Genomic DNA, 20,786 nt, shown 5'->3' with positions numbered 1-20,786 from the left:
TCAGCAGTGGGTCAAGGAAGGATCACTGAGGGTCTCAATGTTATATGTAGTGTCATTCAGACTACCCATCACCCATGAACACCTTTTACTTTCTGTTTTAGGAACAATATTTTAGCCAGTGCCCCAATAGTCTTCTGATGCAATGATTTTAGGGTTTGCAATGAAATATTTTATAGCCAACACTTTTAAAAGACTCAGAAAATTCACAAATGATACCAGCTGGCAACAGCTTTTCAACTAGGGATCCCAGTACAGCACTCATGACTGTGATTACAATTTCAAATGTGTGTATACCTTTTTGAACTCTATAAACTGTTGTACATTGGTGATACCAAAACTGTCAACATTTCTGTAATTCTGTCAAGCATTTCCTTGTTGAGTACTTTAGATAATATAATCAAAAGAAGCACAGCAGTTTTTGACTTGTGTTATATTTCCTTAGAGTGTTCTCATTTTTCTACCCCTATCTCATTGATCCATAGGTCCACTCAGAGTTTTTCATGTATTTGGTGTTCACATATGTATGGTGAGTCTTGATATTATTGATTCAGTAGTAATTAAGGTTACATCTGACTAGTTTACAATTTATGTTTGCAGATTTTTTTGTGCTCCACTTTGTAAAGTTGTTTTGGAAAGCTTCATGTTAGCAGCACGTAATTCCTGAACTAAATTGTGCCTGACTCCTGAAAAGAATTTATTTGATGCTCTTTTTCTTATTGTCTATTTTTTTCTGGAATGTATTAAATGAAAATTCTTGAAATTAAATACTTGGTTTTGAGCAACTTAAAAAATAAATTGTCAGTTGGTATACAACCCATCATTTGGTAACTCAAATAAATTTTGTTTGCAGGTAATACAAATTTTCTGAGTTGCAGACTGACACATAGTGGAAAAGATTACACGGGTATAAAAGCAACTACAGCAACTGGTCGACGTTGTCAGTTCTGGGACACATCATATCCAATACACAAGGTGGAGTGGAAGTTCACAGTCTCCTGTTTAAAGAGAAATGACATTTACATTCTTTGTGAAAAATCAGATATTTCAATTCATTTATAGTATTTGGCCATAATGTAGAATAATGTGACTTATCACATACGGGAAGAAAGATAGTTTTTATTGTTGATCATTAAAACCTGAGAAATTTGAAATTATGAAATGTGGTTCTGAAACATACATTTCAATAATCTCCTCCTTGGAAAATTTTCACTTATTCCATGATTTTGTTGGTAATTTTCCATTGTTGTTAATAACTGCACCTACTGAATTTATAATGAGAAATACACTCATTATCAAAAAAAATCCGGCAGTGAATGACATCCCAAGATGAGTGTGGTAAAATAAATAAAATTAAATATTTGCTACAAGGTGCTCAGCAGATATTATAATGTAATAATTATTTTTCATTTGCCAGTAGTGGTTGTGATCTAAGGCAGTTATAAGATGCTGGTGATAGTCAGCAGGCTGTCCAAGTGATTGTAGGTGAGATCAGATGCTTTAATACTTTGCTGACAGACACAGAGAATGAGAATATGTGTAAGTTGCAGCTGCTGAGTGAGACTTGCCCAAAGCCTTACAGGAGTGGCTTATGTGAAGTTTTTGCCTCTATGGGGAACATGTGTATTTGTTGGTGGGTGGCTGCTTTTTTGACAACTGAGGAATGCAGACAGACACTTGAAGCTATTTGCTATGAGCTGCAGCCTGCGGTCTGATGTGCTGAAATGGGTTACATGAGAAAAGGACAGGCTTTCCTGTGTTACCTGCTAGCTGCTGCAAGATTGGAATTTTTATCCTGCACAGAGACTAGGATTTGTGATTATGCGGTGTCAGTTGTTCATTGCATGGGATTATAAATTGAATACACTAGTGACAAAGCTCATACAGTAGAAAAGTCTTAGCTGTGGAGGACACAGTGGAGGACATAAGTAACAGAACAGCTATGTCAGTGAAAAATCAACCAGACTTTCAGGTAGTGGCAGTCAGGCAGTTGGACACTAAAGAGAAAATGAGCAGTCAGTGAGTTAGCAATGCAGAGTTAGAGGAATCAGAAGAGACTGTGCATTTTCTAAAGGCACGCAATCCTATTGTCCCCCATATTGTCGACTCAATCTTCGGATTTTGAGTTAGATCCCTGTCTTCACATTTATTACCGCTTTGTGATATGTGAGATGAAACAGAGCCATGCCCCCCCCCCCCCCCCCCTGCCTGTCCTCCACTACTTGCCCAATTACTGAGTAGCATCCATGCCAAGTCAAATAGATCTTGCAATTTATATTTGTGTTGATGATATAATAAACATAAAAGTATCCACATTTTAATCCATATAACCATTTGTTTCATCAGATTTTGTCTCCCAGCATGCGGGAATTTACATATTAATTTCCATTGTTTACAATTCACTACATTTTGGTGTCTAATGTGGGGCCCCTCATTGGCGTTTTTAGTTTTACTAATTTTGATAACCAGCATGGGGTGATTTGCATATTAATCTCCACAACTGAATTTCAATTTCTTGAATTCATAACATTTTGCAACTCAGTGGGGACTCTCATTTGTAATTTTTATTTTGATACATTTTTGTGCCCACCATGGGCTATTTGCATTATTAATTTCCATGATTGCATCTCAGTTTTCTTAATTCACAATATTTTGTCACCTAACATGGGGCCTCTCATTTGTTATTTTAATTTTACTACAGTGTGCACTACGGCATTTCAACTCATTAAATATCCAGTCAAACACAGTGCTTATTAACAAAATGAATAGTTGTGAACATGTATTACTAGCATGAACTCAGAACTGTTACAATGAAAAGCACACTCAAGAAAAGAAACTATAGTCTACTGTTTTATATGCAGTTAGTTTGTTGTTTGAACTGCTTATATTTATTTCTGTTGTGAATTCATACTTATAGCTTCCACTGGAAGTTTTTGCATGACAGTATTGTTGTTTTGCTAATGGTGGCCGTATCTTCAGATGTAATCACATCTACCTGTTTCCATGCTATAACATTCATTACCTCTATGCCATGTGCTGACTCTGGGACGTTTAGGGAGATCTCTTTACAACAAATATTGATGTTACTAAAAATCATGCTAATCAACATGATATACACTCCTGGAAATGGAAAAAAGAACACATTGACACCGGTGTGTCAGACCCACCATACTTGCTCCGGACACTGCGAGAGGGCTGTACAAGCAATGATCACACACACGGCACAGCGGACACACCAGGAACCGCGGTGTTGGCCATCGAATGGCGCTAGCTGCGCAGCATTTGTGCACCGCCGCCGTCAGTGTCAGCCAGTTTGCCGTGGCATACGGAGCTCCATCGCAGTCGTTAACACTGGTAGCATGCCGCGACAGCGTGGACGTGAACCATATGTGCAGTTGACGGACTTTGAGCGAGGGCGTATAGTGGGCATGTGGGAGGCCGGGTTGACATACCGCCGAATTGCTCAACACGGGGGCGTGAGGTCTCCACAGTACATCGATGTTGTCGTCAGTGGTCGGCGGAAGGTGCACGTGCCCGTCGACCTGGGACCGGACCGCAGCGACGCACAGATGCACGCCAAGACCGTAGGATCCTACGCAGTGCCATAGGGGAGCGCACCGCCACTTCCCAGCAAATTAGGGACGCTGTTGCTCCTGGGGTATCGGCGAGGACCATTCGCAACCGTCTCCATGAAGCTGGGCTATGGTCCTGCACACCATTAGGCCGTCTTCCACTCACGCCCCAACATCGTGCAGCCCGCCTCCAGTGGTGTCGCGACAGGCGTGAATGGAGGGACGAATGGAGACGTGTCGTCTTCAGCGATGAGATTCACTTCTGCCTTGGTGCCAATGATGGTCGTATGCGTGTTTGGTGCCGTCCAGGTGAGCGCCACAATCAGGACTGCATACGAAAGAGGCACACAGGGCCAACACCCGGCATCATGGTGTGGGGAGCAATCTCCTACACTGGCCGTACATCTCTGGTGATCGTCGAGGGGACACTGAATAGTGCACGGTACATCCAAACCGTCATTGCACCCATCGTTCTACCATTCCTAGACCGGCAAGGGAACTTGCCGTTCCAACAAGACAATGCAAGTCCGCATGTATCCCGTGCCACCCAACGTGCTCTAGAAGGTGTAAGTCAACTACCCTGGCCAGCAAGATCTCCGGATCTGTCCCCCATTGAGCATGTTTGGGACTGGATGAAGTGTCGTCTCACGCGGTCTGCACGTCCAGCACGAATGCTGGTCCAACTGAGGCGCCAGGTGGAAATGGCATGGCAAGCCGTTCCACAGGACTACATCCAGCATCTCTACGATCGTCTCCATGGGACAAGAGCAGCCTGCATTGCTGCGAAAGGTGGATATACACTGTACTAGTGCCGACATTGTGCATGCTCTGTTGCCTGTGTCTATGTGCCTGTGGTTCTGTCAGTGTGATCATTTGATGTATCTGACCCCAGGAATGTGTCAATAAAGTTTCCCCTTCCTGGGACAATGAATTCACGGTGTTCTTATTTCAATTTCCAGGAGTGTATATTCTTGTATGGGACGAAATATATTTCACACTGAATTGCTATTTCTTTCTACATCGACAAAAATTCTGTTTCTGTATCTCTATAATATTAGAATGCAAATTACATATAGTGAACAACAATGAGGGATACAGACTTACCATACATTGTCATGCTTGAGATACGATTGACAGGGATCCAAAACCTGTCATCTTTTGGAGAATAAGCAGATGGGAACAATAGACACATAGGTTAACTATCTCTCCTGAGTCCATTTCTCTCCTCATCCCTACCCCTCCCCACACTCCTGCCTTCTACATGCTTCCTAAAGTCCATAATCCCAACCACCCGGGATTTCCCCTTGAGGCTGGTTACTGTACCCCCACTGAGAGAATCTTCACTCTCATAGACTAACACCATCAGCCTATAACCCAGAATGTAACCTCCTGTATAAAAGATACCAACCATTTCCTACACTTGCTCTCCACAGATCTGTCCCTTCACCACATGGTGCCCTACTCATCACTATTGATGCCGCCTCACCTTACACTAACATTCCTAATGCCCTGGGCCTTACTACTGTTGAACACTACCTTTCCCAACACCTGACGTATTCCAAACCAACAACCTCCTTCCTAGTCAACATGGCCAACTGTATCCTCACCCCAATTACTTCTCCTTGGAAGGTGTTACCTACAAACAAATCCATGGTACAGCTTTGGGCACCACCTTATGCCAACCTATTCATGGACGACCTAGAAGAATCCTTCTTATACACCCACAATCCTAAACCCCTCACCTGGTCCAGATTCATTGATTGCATCTTTGTGATCTGGATTGAGGGTGAGGACATCCTATTCACATTCCTCCAGAACCTCAACAGCTTTTCCCCCATTTGCTTCACTTGGTTCTACTCAGCCCAACAGGCCACATTCCTAGATGTTGACCTCCACCTCAAAGAAGGCTGTATCAGTACCTCTGTCCATATCAAACCTAATAACCACCAGCGATGCCTCCACCTTGATAGCTGCCACCCATTCCATACCAAGAAGTCCCTTCCATGCAGTCAAGTCACCTGTGGTCATTACATCTGCAGTGACAAGTGGTCCCTCTCAAAATACACTGAGGGTCTCACTGAGGCCTTTACAGACTGTAATTATCCTCTCAACCTTGTACAAAAACAAATCTCCCATGCCTTATCTTTCTAGTCATCCACCATCTCTCAAAGTCTCACTGTCTGGCCACAGAGGAGCATTCCCTCCGTATCTCAGCACCACCCAGGACTGGAGCAACTGAATTAACATTCTCTGTCAGTGTTTTGACTACGTCTCATCATGCCGTGAGATGAGAAATGTCCTCCCCACTGTTCTTGCCACCTCTTCCACATTGGTATTCCTCTGTCCATGGCAACTACACAATATTCTCGTCCATCCCTGCCCAACTCCTGCACCCAATCCCTTGCCTCATGGGTCATATCCCTATATTAGACCTAGATGCAAGACCTGTCCCATACATCCTCCCACCACCACCTACTCAAGTCCAGTCATTAACATCACCTGTTCCATCCAAGTCAGAGCTACCTGTGAAACCAGTCATGTGATCTACAAGCTAAGCTGCAAGCACTGTGTTCCATTCTATGTGGGCATACGACCAACAAATTGTGTGTCTGCATGAATGACCGCAATAAACTCTGGCCAAGAAACAACTGGACCATCCTGTTGCTGAGCACAGCACCCAACATGACATTCTTCATTTCAATGACTGCTTTGAGCCTGTACCATATGGATCCTTCCCATCAACACCAGCTTTTCTGAATTGTGCAGGGGGGAACTCTCCCTGCAATATATCCTAAATTCCTGTAAGGCTCCTGGCCTCAACCTTCATTAATCATTGTTCTCGTCCATCTAGCTCCTTCCCTGTTCCCATTCCAGCAGTACACAGCCCTCTATTCCACCAACCTACACAGTCTTTTTACTTCTTGTTTTTCCACTAACTTCCCCTCCCCCCCCCCCCCCCTCGCTCTTTTCCCCTCCCCTCCGTCTAAACTTTTGACTGCCCTTAGCTGCTCTACCCTCCCTCCACCTCGTCCCTGTAAGCTCCCTGGCAGCACTTAACCATCCCCCACCCCTATCCTCCCCTTCTCTGGCCCGACCTCCTCCTTACTCAGTTGTCTCTCCCGTCATGCACTGCTGCTGCTGCCCGTAGCGTGGCTTCAGCTGCCACAGACTGCGGACATGTGCATGTGGGTAACATTTGTGTGTGTGTGTGTTGGTCATTTACTTTTGACAAAGGCCTTGTTGGCCGAAAGCTTAAGTTGTGACAACCCTTTTTGTTGTGCCTATCTGTGACTCAGTTTCTCCACTATGTGGTGAGTAGCAGTTATCCTTTTCATAATATTGTTACATTCCATCCACGATTTTCCACTTTTAGGTTAACTATCATGTTAATTAAAAGAAAAAACAAAGATTTCAAATAAGGCTGCTTGACAGTTAAAGGTAATTGCTTCATCGCTATTGGAATTGGCCTGATGTATGGTATTTCTCTATTTGGAAAAACTAAAACTATGAAGGGGTAGGGTGTTATTAGTTATCACTGAGAAAGACAAAAGTGCAGTGAACTATGAAAAGAAAATGCAAAAATATCTGACCTCTAAAAATCTGCAAATCAGAAACCAGAGCAGGAAGTGCAATAACATAGGAGAAAAGAGGGTAATGATGTAACAACAACTATGTAATTAGATGACTGAATTATAATTTAAAAGGTTTTATTGTTTTCTCACAGTGTACACCCACTAATGTAATTGTGAATTTCTCAGTTTAACTCACCCAATGAGCCTGTAACATTAATGACCTGATATCCTCATTGGAAATCTTTTCTCAGCCACAGTCAGTGATATAGTATGTCATGTTAGGGAATTTCAGTGACTTGGTCGAGTTTGCAGATATGTATTTAGATTACTACCTGTATGCATTTATTTTTGACAGCCACTCTGAAATGATGATCAGCTTTATTGTTAATGACTAAACGCTTGACAGAAAACCAATTAGTTGCAGCTGATTTGATGTACTCACTGCTCTTGACTGACATTAAATATGTGACTGACAGTGACTTGGAAAAGCATTGTATAAAGGGCTGTAAGAATTGGGCATCTGTGATAAACTGAGAAGGTTAATCGAGCTAACAATGAAGGATACAAAAACAAAAGAAAAAGTGAATAACAGAATGACCAGGCAGTTTGACTTTGAGGGTGGAGTGAAACAAGGTGATGCCCTCTCTGTACTCCTGTCTAACTTGGCACTGCATAGTATCATACAAAAAGTAGGAAAAAGAGGAACAATAATGATGAAGTACAGCCATATATGCACATATCCAAATGATATTGCCACCATGACAAGGGAAATATATGGACAGATGGAAGCAGAAGGTACAAGAATTGGACTTACTGTAAATGAAAGCAAGACAAAATATATGGTTATGCCCAATTGTGAAGCTAGAAGAACACCACAGGATGTGAATATCTCTGATGAACACTTTATAGCTGTTAGATGCTCCCATTATGTAGGTGTCCACCTATCCAATGACAATAGTATGAAGCAATGTATTATAGAAAGGATACAAGCAGGAAATTATACCTATTATGCAAACCTAAAGATACTCAAAAACTCTCTAATTACAAGAACAACTGAATTGTGGGCATACTATTCCTTTGTGCGACCTGTCACACACACGACTGCAGTCTCAGGCAACAGAAACCACACCGCAAGCAGCAGCACCAGCGCATGATGGGAGTGGCAACTGGGTGGGGAAAGGAGGAGGCTGGGGTGGGGAGGGGGAGGGATAGTATGGTGGGGATGGCGGACAGTGAAGTGCTGCAGGTTGCGTGGTGGGCAGGAGAGATGGTGAAAGGTGGGGGGGGGGGGGGGGGGGGAGTAGCAGAAAAGGACAGACATAGAGAAAAACGGCTGTGTAGTGCCGGAATGGGAGTGGGAAAGGGGCTGGTTAGGAGAGGAAAGTGACTAATGAAGGTTGAGGCCAGGAGGGTTATGGGATGTATTGCAGGGAAAGTTCCCACCTATGCAATCCAGAAAAGCTGGTGTTGGTGAGAAGGATCCATATGGCACAGGCCATGAAAATGTCATTGAAATGAAGGATATAATGTTTGGCAGTGTGTTCAGCAACAGGGTGGTCCATTTGTTTCTTGGCCACAGTTTGTCGGAGGCCATTCATGCGGACAGACAGCTTGTTGGTTGTCATGTCTACATAGAATGCACCACAGTGGTTGCCGCCTAGCTTGTAGACCACATGACTGGTTTCACAAGTAGCCCTGCCTTTGATGGGACAGGTGATGTTAATGACCGGACTGGAGTAGGTGGTGGCTGGAGGATGTATGGGACATGTCTTGCATCTAGGTCTATTACAGGGGTATGAGCCACAAGGTAGGGTATTGGGAGCAGGGGTTATGTAAGGATGGATGAGTATATTTTGTAGGTTTGGTGAATAACAGAATACCACTGTGGGAGGGGTGGGAAGGATAGCAGGCAGGGCATTTCTCATTTCAGGGCATAACAAGAGGTAGTTGAAACCCTGGTAGTGAATGTAATTCAGTTGCTCCAGTTCTGGGTGGTACTGAGTTACGAGGGGAATGCTCTTCTGTGGCCGGACAATAGGGTTTTCGGAGGTGGTGGGAGACTGGAAAGAAAAGGCACGGGAGATTTGTTTTTGTACAAGGTTGGGCGGATAATTTGCAGTCAGTGAAGGCTCCAGTGAGACCCTCGATGTATTTTGAGAGGGACTGCTTGTCACTGCAGATGCGATGACCATGGGTGGCTAGTCTGTATTGAAGGGACTTCTTGGTAGGAATGGGTGCAGCTGTTGAAGTGGAGTTATTGCTGGTGGTTAGTAGGTTTGATATGGTCAGAGGTACTGAAGTAGCAATCTTCAAAGTGGAGGTCAACATCTAGGAAGGTGGATTGTTGGCTTGAGTAGGATCAGGTGAAGCAAATGGGAGAGAAGCTTTTGAGGTTCTGGAGGAATACGGATAGGGTTTCCTCACCTTCGATCCAGATAGCAAAGATGCCATCAATGAATCTGAACCAGGTGAGGTGTTTAGGATTCTGGGTGTATAGGAATGATTCCTGTAGATGGCCCATGAATAGGTTGGCATAGGATGGTGCCATGTGGGTTCCCATAGCCATACCCCAGTTTTGTTTGTAGGTGGAAATGTTTTCAAAATACAAAAACAAGCCATGAGGTAGGTTTGTGGTCTGTCAGGTCAGATATCCTGTAAGCACCTATTCAAAACTTTTTGGACTTGTTGACGATATTTGCAATTTGCAACAAAAATCTTTTCCGGACTAACTCTTATATTCACAATCATAACATGAGGCAGAAGCAAATCCTTCACAAAAACTCATCTGCTTGCAGCATATTTCTAAAAGGAGTCATCCACAATGGAATAACAGTTTAGAGTATGCTCCCACTAAATAGAAAAAAGGACATTGACAACCCTCATGTATTCAAGAGGAAACTGAAACAATTCCTCACAAAACATACTGTGTATATTTTAAATGAATTTCTAGAGCTATAACATTTGTATTAGACATATTATATCAAAAATGTTGTAATTTGTATGTCAGTGTATGTAATATTGTATGTTTGGTATGTACAATATATTTTCTGCAGTACTGTTTTTTGAGAACTTGAATGTAATATTGCATATCTTTATTTATAATGTTTACAGTATTGTTTGTTTTCTTCTTTTCTTCGCCATATAATATTACATTACAGAACAATCCTTTTGCAAAATGTATTTTTACAGGACCAAATAAAAATCAAATCGAATCAATACACCTGGAGTAGACAACATTCCCTCAGAATTATTGAGATCATTGGGAGGGCCACTCATCACAAAAACAAAAACAGTTCTGCCTGGTTTCTAAAATACACAATGCAAGTGAAATATCTCCAGCCTTCAAGAAGAATGTACATTGCTGGCCATTAAAACTGCAGTGCTAGGAAGGATAAAAAAACAAAATGTTGCTGACTGTGAGTCTGTAGTGTAACAGAAAAAAGCAACAGGTGATTAAATTTGTATGTGTTTTAGATGTAAACTGGATGAGAAATTTAGTACATAAAGCTTCCAAATCTGACCACAACAATGGCAGGACATCAAATCCAATTGAATTTGGATGGCAGATGTGGGTATGCCATTCCATGCTGCTGCTTTCCAGTGCCAGAGTTAATCAATCATGGCGGCTGGTGGGTGGTGACATGTCAGTCACTCGGCAATCTATGACCAGTTGTATTCAGTTGGCAAAAATGAAGAGAATATGTTGGCCAGGGCAACAGTCAAACACCCTCTGTATTGAAGTAGGCTAGGACACTGTGGACAGTAAGTAGTCCTGCATTATCTTGTTGAAAGATAGTGTTCAGACATCAACCTTAAAGCATGAGCAGTGTAACAGCTTCTGTTAGAACTACAAGCTTTGTAACTCAGAGATGACTGTGTTATGTACCTAGTGACACTCTATATTATCATGTAAGGTGCTGGGTGTGTATGATGATGAGAAATGTAATCTCCCATCATTCATTACCCCTAAAGCCTCCACACATGGATACATCCATCATAATGCCATGTACAGAACAGGTTATTCATCTGAAAAGATGACATATTGCTATTCCTGCATCTGCCTCTGTTGCTGGAGTGGTCAGTGTAGATGGCTGTCATGCAGAGGATCAGTGTTTGATTCCCGGTACTCCTAAGGATTTTTCATCAGTGGGAGAACTCACCTGTGTGATCAATTGTGGAGCTACTTGACGAGTAACAGCAACTCTGTGGTCTAGAAAAATTGTACAGTGGTAAGGAGAGTGATATGCCGACCACGCTCCCCTCTGTACCCCATCCACATGACGCTGCGAGGCAGACACCTTTACAGCCTGGTGGGGATCTCATTGCCATTACTGTGCCAAGAGTTGTCATTTAGGCACATTACCATTAGTGTACCTGTCTCTGCTGCCAAGTTAACAGCAACCTTAACAATAGTTGAAGTATTGACAGTCCATGGTGCTCCAGACATATCACACTTTACGTGTGGATACTTGTCTTGCCACAAATGAGACCATCTCCTGATTCAAATTACATTACCTGTCAGTACAGACCTTCATGATCAAAAGAAAAAAAAAAGTCTGTCCTCTTAGGTGCTAGTCCTGTGTGCGCACTGAGATCCTGCAAGGCATTGAGCATGGCTGTCCTGAAACCATTGATTCCATTTGCTTGAAAGTCATGAGATAATGAAGCAAGCTGCTTGCTGATAGATATTTCTCCTTCTTGCACAAGGCATAACATTATCTTCTCACAAACAATTAGCATTCAAATGCAATTTCTGAATGAAAAACTCACTGTGTAATCTTTCCTTATATGTAGAATGACGGAGAATATTTTTTGCTAGAAAGAGCAGATAAGCAGTTATTAGTATCCCACTTAGACAATGCACAGACATCATTTAGTTCCAATATGATGGGTGTAGAGTACTTATGGGCAAAGATTAAATAGACAGTAAATCATGCTCTCGAGAAGTACATATTGAATAAGTGGATTAAAGATGGAAAAGACCCACTGTGATTTAATAACAAAATTTGGAAAATGCTGAGGATGCGGACACTGTTGCACTCTCAGTTCATAAATGGATCTGCCAATGATGAAAGGCAAAAATAGTGGAAACCTGTGAGTCTATAAAAATATTGGTGCTTAAAGCATACAACTGCTATTACTGTCATACCTTAGCAAAATATTTTGACAAGAAATCAATAAAATTTTGTTTCCATGTAAAATCACTAAGTGTGTTGAAGGCTTCTATACAGTCACAACGGTCAGTGTGGCCAAGCGGTGCTAGGCACTTCAGTCCGGAAGCGCACTGCTGCTTCGGTCGCAGATTCAAATCCTGCCTCTGGCATGGATGTGTGTGATGTCCTTAGGTTAGTTAGGTTTAAGTAGTTCTGAGTTCTAGGGAACTGATGACCTCAGATGTTAAGTCCCATAGTGCTCAGACCAATTTGAACCATTTTTATACAGTCTCATACTGACCAGTCTGGTGTGGCAATAGAAGACAACAAAATGTCATTTGACTGTTGCATAGACTTCCGTGTGGAGGACATAATAGGCATCCCTGGTGTAGAGAAGCAAGTGAAAGAGGTGAAAACCTATAAACCAGCAGTTCTAGATGGAATCCCTGTTTGGTCCAACAGAGAGCATTCTGTAGCATTGGACCCCTACTTAGCTCGTCTTTATCACAACTCTCTCACCCAGCACAAAGTCCCAAGTGACTGGAAAAAATCAAAGATGACCCTTGTATATAAGAAGGATAAAAGAAAGGAGCTTCAGAAGTACAGACCAATATCCTCACAGTCTTCTGCAGAAGTGTTGGATATATTGTCAATCTGAATATAATAAAGCCCTTGAGATGGAAAAGCTTGTGTCCACAAATTTGCGTGGATTTAGAAAGCATCACACGTGCACAACTCAGCTTGCCCTTCACTCGTACAATATCCTGTGAACCATGGATGAAGGGTAACAGACTATTCCATATTCCTAGATTTCCAAAAACTTTTGACATGGTGCCCCACTGTTAACAAAGGTATGAGCATACGGAATAGGTTCCCAAGTATGTGAGTGACTCAAAGACTTCTTCAATAATAGAACCCAGTATGTAGTCCTCAATGCCAAGTGACCATTAGAGACAAGGGTGTCATCTGGAGTGCCCCAGGGAAGTGTGATAGCTCTTATTTTCAATATAAATAAATGACCTGACAGCAAAATAGAAGCATAATCTGTGAGTATTTGCTTATGGCACTGTGGTGTACAAAGGTGCCACGGTTGAGGGATTGTGCAGTGATACTGATGATTTAGACAAAATTTCTAGTCGATGTGATGAATGGCATCTTGCTCTTGTGGCTATCATGTATGGTTGGTTGGTAATACCACACACTAAATATCATATATACATTTATTAAACACTGAGACAGAAGGAACAAACTTGATAGAACACAAGTGAAAACATAGAACAAAAGCACTTCAAAGAAATAAGAGTCAAAGGGCACTCTGCACGAGAGACACCACAGAGCCCCCCTCCGATAGTGCGGAGCATAGGGCCAATAAGAGGGACCGCCTCGACCCAGCGGGTCACGTGGTTGACGATTGATAAGATGTATCTGTGAACCTTGGAAGGGGACAGGGGGAATGTGGATGTGCTGAAGGCGTCCCTTTGGAATGTCAAATTTGCCCAATGGAGGTTGGGCATGCGTGCCGACGTTGCTGCGCTGGCATGGGACACACACGAGTCCAAGTGCGGCAGTCATCCTTCACGCCGAGCCAGACAAAGCGCTCAGTAACCAGCCACATCATTGTTCGCATTCCAGGATGGGCCAAGCCTTGCAAACCAGTAAAGATTCCGTGACAAAGGGCAGTAGGAATCGGGGCGGGGAGTGTCCGTAGAGGTGTTGCAAAGGACAGGGATCGTTGATCTGTATAGGATATGGGGTTGGACAGAGACCAGTGTCTCATTGATATTATTCATTGTATATTGTCGTCTTCGCCCTGAAGTCGGGTGAGCTCTTCCAGATTCAGCAGTGCAGTTAGCTGACGCTATTCATAACCCAGTTAAGGATCTTCCATTGAGGCATTTCTACCATATGTACTACATCTGTCAGCACACTTCCGACATGTGCTATATCCGCAGTGCGGAGAAAGTTTGTGACAGACTATCTTTCCTGCATCTGCATGCTAACTGCTCAGTTCCCATAAATGATTGATGGAGTTCATCTCAGCTCATCTGGGTGTCCAAATCATTTGCCTGAATTGTCCAGAATGTTCTTCAAACCAGTCATAAATGACTGTGACATAATGACATGGTACATTGTCATCCATAAAAATTCCATTGTTGTTAGGGAACATGAAGTCCATGAATGGCTGTCATTGGTCTCCAACTAGCCAAACATAACCATCTCCCTTCAATGATCCATGTAAACACACCATACACAATTATGGAGCCATCTCCAGCCTGCGCACAGTGCGTCGTTGACAACTTGGGTCCATGGCTTCAAGGGGCCTGCACCACACTGAACCCTACCATCAGCTCTTACAACTGTAATTGGGATTTGTCTGACCAAGCCACAGTTTTCCAGTTCTCTAGGGTTCAACTGATATGGTCATGAGCCCAGGAGAGGTGCTGCGGGTGATGTCATCCTGTTAGCAAAGGCTCTCATGTCAGATGTCTGCTGACATAGCCCATTAATGCCAAATTTTGCCACAATGTCTTAATGTGTATACACTTCATGCATCCCACATTTATATCTGCAGTTGTTTCTTACAGTGTTGCTTGTCTTTTAGCACTGACATCACGATGCAAACATTGAGAATAGTTCAAAAGAAAAAGCCAAGCAGTACGTGGAAGAGTCAGTTTTGAGAAATCCTTGTCAGATTGATTTTCATCTAACAACCTCTTGTCAAATAAGGAAAATCATTACATCTTTGAAAAATAAATGTTGTGTTGGAATAGATGACATCTCTAACAAGATATTAAAATGATGTGGAGTAGTTACAGCTGATGTTCTGAATCACATCTGTAATGCATCACTAACTCAAGGTATTTTCCCAGACAGGTTAAAATATGCCAATTTCAAGTCTCTGTACAAAAAAGGGGACACCACAAACGCCAATAATTACTGGCCAGTATTCTTGCTTACAGCATTTTCAAAAATAATTCAGAAAGTAATGTACTCAAGAGTAGTTAGCCATCTTAACTGTTATGGGATACTTAGTAAATCACAACTTGAATTCAAAAACTGCTGTTCTATTGAAACAGTGATATACAATTTCACTGCCCACATAACAGAGTCTTTAAATAGTAAAATGTCACCAATAGCAATCTTCTGTGACATATGCAAAGCATTTGACTGTGTGAACTATGACAGTATGTTACAGAAATTACAATTCTATGGTATAAATGGTACAGCATATGAGTGGTTCAAGTCATATCTACAGAACAGGAAGCAAAACATTTCTTTGTAGTGTGCCAATGGTATCATCGCTACATGCCTGATGCCTTTGAATGCCGCCCGCAACCCTCTCATGCTGGGTCTACAGTGTGGCGTGACCAGTGCCACTCAGGTGTTGCCCTCTGCCGACTGCCATGAGGGACGGCCAGAGCCAGCTATGGAGAGAACGGTTGCAACCAGGGAGTGAGACAGAAGAGCGGAGCCCAAGACTGTGTCAACCTGTACATGACATGTTCCAAACAGAAGATGACTTTGGTCAGTATTGGTGACACCATGGATAGTACCGATCAGTAACCCTTTGAGTTATAGTGAGATGTGGTGATTGGAACGGTTGTCATCGATGGGTCTGAAAACTGGGTGTTTTCTATGTGACTCAGCTGTGGCGTATATTTAACTAAGAGAACTCTGTGGGGGGGGGGAGTCTGAAAACTTATCATGCTAGGCTGTTGATGTACTTTCCGGGATGTGAGGTCGTGGTCCAAGAACTTTTCTGCTCCTTATGTTTCGTCCAGGACTGCGCTGGACTTCCTCAGAGGCGTTGCTCTGCTGAGTCTTGCCGACTGACTGGTCGGGTGTCTGAGAGCGACTTATATATTGTGAGAAAGGGGTGTGTGGTTCAGGTGACACGTGATGAGCAGTGATAATCCATAGCACAGATAAGGTTGACTATCGATTACCACCTTGTCAAAGATAAAAATTGTTAGCAATTTTGTAGAGCCACTGTCCATATATCACAAAGTTTCATAGCCTCCTCTTTCCTATTAAAATTATTGTGATGTTTATAAATTTCAATAGCTTCTCTGTATAGCCGTGGATAGTAATTTAATGTTGTAGATAAAACTTCGGTATCCAAAAACTTCACTTGGTGGTTGCCTGGTTGGAGAGCATGTTCCGCTACAGCTGATTTTTCTATTTTTCCAAGTCGCCAAAGACTTTTATGCTCTTTCAGTCATGTATTTATGCTTCTTTTGGTAGTACCAATATAAACTTTACCACAGGTACACGGAATTTTTATACACACCAGATGTCGACAGGGGAGGGCGTTAATCCTTCACAGATCGTAGTACTTGACTTATTTTCTTTGTTGGTTTAAAGACCGGTTTTATGTCATATTTTTGTAAAATCTTACCGATCCGAACTGTTACTTTTTTAATAAAAGGGAGAACTACTGTAGTTTTCTGTCGTTGTGGTTCATTCTTATCTTTTGATCTTCTGTTCCTTGGACGCAAAATTCTATTTATCTCTTTTTTTGAGTAGCCATTTTTTTCAAAAGCCTGCTTCAGATGTTTCACTTCAGCATCCAAATGTTCAGGTGTACATATCCGTTCCGCTCAATCGACAAGACTTTTTATGACACCCCTTTTTTGTTGTGGATGATGATTAGAATTTCTATGTAAATATCTTTCCGTATGTGTTGCCTTCTGAAAAACTTTATATTCCAAGCTTCTATTGGACCGTCTCATAACTAAGACATCCAAGAAAGATATTCTGTTACCCTCTTCTATTTCCATGGTAAACTGTATTTTTGGGTGAATTTTATTTAGATAATCAAAGAAATCGTCGAAGGCCTTTCTGCCATGGGACCAAACCACAAATGTGTCATCTACATATCGATACCAACGAGATGGTTTGTTATTAGCTTTGTCTGGGGCTGATTGTTCAAATTACTCCACGTAAAGATTGGCAATCGCAGGGCCTATTGGATTACCCATTGCTACTCCATCAAGTTGTTCATAAAATTCATTATCCCACTGGAACTGACTTGATGTAAGGCAATGTCTGAAAAGAACAGTCAAATCTTCTGGAAAAATATCTACTATGAAAATCGTAACTTCGTTAACAGGAATCATTGTGAATAAGGACACAATGTCAAAACTTACAAGAATATCATCAGGGGCCAGAGTTAGTCCCTCTAGTTTCTCAATAAAATGACGCGAGTATTTTATATATGAGTCAGTTTTTCCAACAAATGATTGTAAACAAGTTGTTAAATATCTTGCTATTTCATAAGTGGGAGAATTGATGGCACCGACTATGGGTCTTAAAGGAAAATCTATTTTATGAATTTTAGGTACACCATACAATCGAGGACACATAGCTTCACTTTTCAAGAAAGTTCTTTTATCTTCTTTTTGGATAGAGGTAGATGACTTAATCAAATTATTTGTTTTCCTAAGTACACTGGCTGTAGGATCCCTCACAAGTATTTTATACTGTCCTGACGTTAAAAGGTTCAAAATTTTCCTTCAGTAATCTTCTGTATTCATAACAACAGTAGTGTTCCCTTTATCTGCAGTAAGAACCACTATTTCTTCATCTGCATTCAAATCCATAAGAGCCTTCCTCTCACCTTTTGTTAAATTACTTTCTAGAGGTCTGCTGTGGCTTAAAACTCTAGTGGTTTCAATTCAAATAGCATTCACAGTTGCCTTAGGGACATTTTGTATACCTGCTTCTATATTCACGATAATATCTTCAAGTGGTACTTTCACAGGTGTTATAGCGTAATTTCCCTGTCGACATGTGGTGTGTATAAAATTCCGTGTACCTATGGTAAAGTTTATATTGGTACTACCAAAAGAAGTGACTGAAAGAGCATAAAAGTCTTTGTTGACTTGGAAAAATAGAAAAATCAGCTGTAGCGGAACATGCTCTTCAACCAGGCAACCACCAAGTGAAGTTTTCGGATACCGAAGTTTTATCTACAACGTTAAATTACTATCCATGGCTATACAGAGAAGCTATTGAAATTTATAAACATCATGATAATTTTAATAGGAAAGAGGAGGCTATGAAACTTTGAGATATATGGACAGTGGCTCTACAAAATTGCTAACAATTTTTATCTTTGACAAGGTGGTAATCGATAGTCAACCTTATCTGTGCTATGGATTATCACTGCTCATCACGTGTCACCTGAACAATGGCCCCCTTTCTCACAATATATAAGTCGCTCTCAGACACCCGTCCAGTCAGTCGGCAAGACTCAGCGGAGCAGTGCCTCTGAGGAAGTCCAGCACAGTCCTGGACGAAACATAAGGAGCAGAAAAGTTCTTTGACCACGACCTCACATCCCGGAAAGTATATCAACAGCCATGTCACCCGGTTGTGAAAGCCTTCATTCTATTATCATGCTAGGTTACATTGCAGGTTATGCATCAGCCAGCAAAACTATGTGAATGCATTCAAGCAAACAAAGAGATAACTGTTTCCATCTTTCAAAAATGGAAGGGTCCTACATAATCAATATACAACCTCTCCATGGGTTCCCTTGCCTCTTCCGAAGCTAAGAACCCCTGCTTGACATTATCCTCTGGCTTGCTAAACCCACATGTTTTACACTCTGATACCATTTGCTTAATCTGCTTCTCCATTCTTTCCAGGTAAAATGCTCCTTAATTTTCATGCAAGCCTTAAAAATAACAAGGGTCCACCAACTGCAACTGGTGTTTCTTGAAAGTATTTGAAGACCATAGGGGCCAAAGTTTGAGGCAGCACTACCTTGGTGTCACCCTTCCCATGCATAACACAACACAAAACGTTCTGCTTTAGGCAATAGGACCCAACAACCTCCCCACACTGTATTCTCTGTTTAAGCTTGTGCAGTACGTGGTCTTCTTCCTGCTGCAGAGGTCGCTTTCCAGCCACTCAAAATGGTGACCCACTCAAAATGCCACAACTGTGCGCATTGAACACTCGAGATAGAACCAAATCACCCAGAACCACACAGTTGCAGTTATCCTGATACTGGCCTCTCCAACACCTCACTCTTCCTCCTGCTGCTCCTCGAACTCCAGCTCTGACATTCAGCTTAAGCTGTCAGCCACAACATTCTCCGAGCCCCTAAAGTGCATAACACTGAACTTGAATGCCAAAATTCGTATCGCCCACCTCACTGTTCTGCCTGTTCACTTTGGTCTTGCAAGCACCTGACTATGTGCTTGATTGTACGTGTCCAACAGAAATAGTTGTTGTTCCAGATATAATTTAAATTTTTTGAGCGTGAACAGGGCTGCTAAGGCCTGAAGTTCGTATACGGAATACTGTGCTTCTAACAGAGAAAGACAATGTGAAACGTAAGCAATTGGGCATCTGCCTGACTCGTCTTCTTGCAACAGAACTGCAGCAACTCTGGACATGAAGGCATCAATCTAAACTATAAACTCCTTGTTGAAATTGGCCATTGATAACACAGGGGCAATGCCCAATGCTTTCTTTAAAACCTTGGATGATGCCTGCTGTGAAGGTTCCCAATCAAATTTTCTACTCATCTTCCGAAGCTCATGTAAGGGGGCAGCTAACTGGGCAAAATTAAGAATGAATTTTCGAAAGGAGTTAATCATTCCTATAAAACAAGCCATGGCCTTCACATTTTTAGGAGTTTTAAAATGAATAAATGGCTTCAGTATGACTTTGGTCAATTTTCATTCAATTTTTGGAGACAATATGCCCCAGAAAGGATATTTCAGGCTGCATGAATTTAACTTTAGATGGTTTGACAGTACATCTGGGTTTTTTCAACCTTTGGAGTACATCATGAACTTGCATAACATGCTCATCAAAACTCTCACTAAAAATCATTCAAATTATGATATACATGCTCAAATGTAAGATCTGAAGAAACTGAGTCGAGGATACTGGACAACGCAGCTGCACCTGCCGATAACCCAAATGGAACTCTATTGTACTCATAAGGTGACCAGTTGGTTGCAAAGGCTGTCACTGGTTTAGATTCTTCTGCTAGAGGCACTTAATAATACGCCTGGTTCAAGTCGAAAGTAGTAAAAACTTTTACCTTGTGGAACCAGGAAAAACATGAATGCAAATCAGGGAGAGGTACAGACTGTAGCACAAATTTTTTATTAAGTGCCCTATAATCCACCACTGGACACACTCTCCACTGTGGTTTGGGCACCACAAACAAGCCATGAAGAGTACGGAAATTTAGATGGTCTGATCACTCCATCCTGCAACATTTCCTGAATAGTTTCCCTTAATGCTTTCATATGAGGCAGGGATAACCTATATGGTAGGCACCTTATGGGAATGTTGTCCATTAATTCAGTCTTCTTTAATCTTGCCTAACTGGTCACTTAGCACACCACTGAACTCGGTACACAACTCAACAATCTGCTGTCTCTGCTATGGCAACAAATGCTCCAGGTCATACATGGAAACGCTTTACACTGCGTTCATTATGTGTCTGGGACTGTTCATCTGGC

At 42.0% G+C, this 20,786-nt stretch overlaps 1 protein-coding gene across 1 annotated transcript in view; it reads left to right on the top strand.

The window, feature by feature from the left end:
* The first annotated feature begins 519 nt into the window (after nucleotides 1-519).
* The window catches only part of LOC126278785 (uncharacterized), a 268,939-nt gene continuing 248,672 nt past the window's right edge, over nucleotides 520-20,786 (top strand). Inside the window, exons 1-2 of the mRNA XM_049979062.1 lie at nucleotides 520-526; nucleotides 851-972. Of these exons, the coding sequence (XP_049835019.1) occupies nucleotides 520-526; nucleotides 851-972 (129 nt within the window). The remainder of the gene's footprint in view (nucleotides 527-850; nucleotides 973-20,786) is intronic.

Source organism: Schistocerca gregaria, chromosome 6 (genome assembly GCF_023897955.1).
Source record: "Schistocerca gregaria isolate iqSchGreg1 chromosome 6, iqSchGreg1.2, whole genome shotgun sequence".
Taxonomy (NCBI): Eukaryota; Metazoa; Arthropoda; class Insecta; order Orthoptera; family Acrididae; genus Schistocerca; species Schistocerca gregaria.
This window is presented reverse-complemented; position numbering and strand designations above follow the sequence as displayed.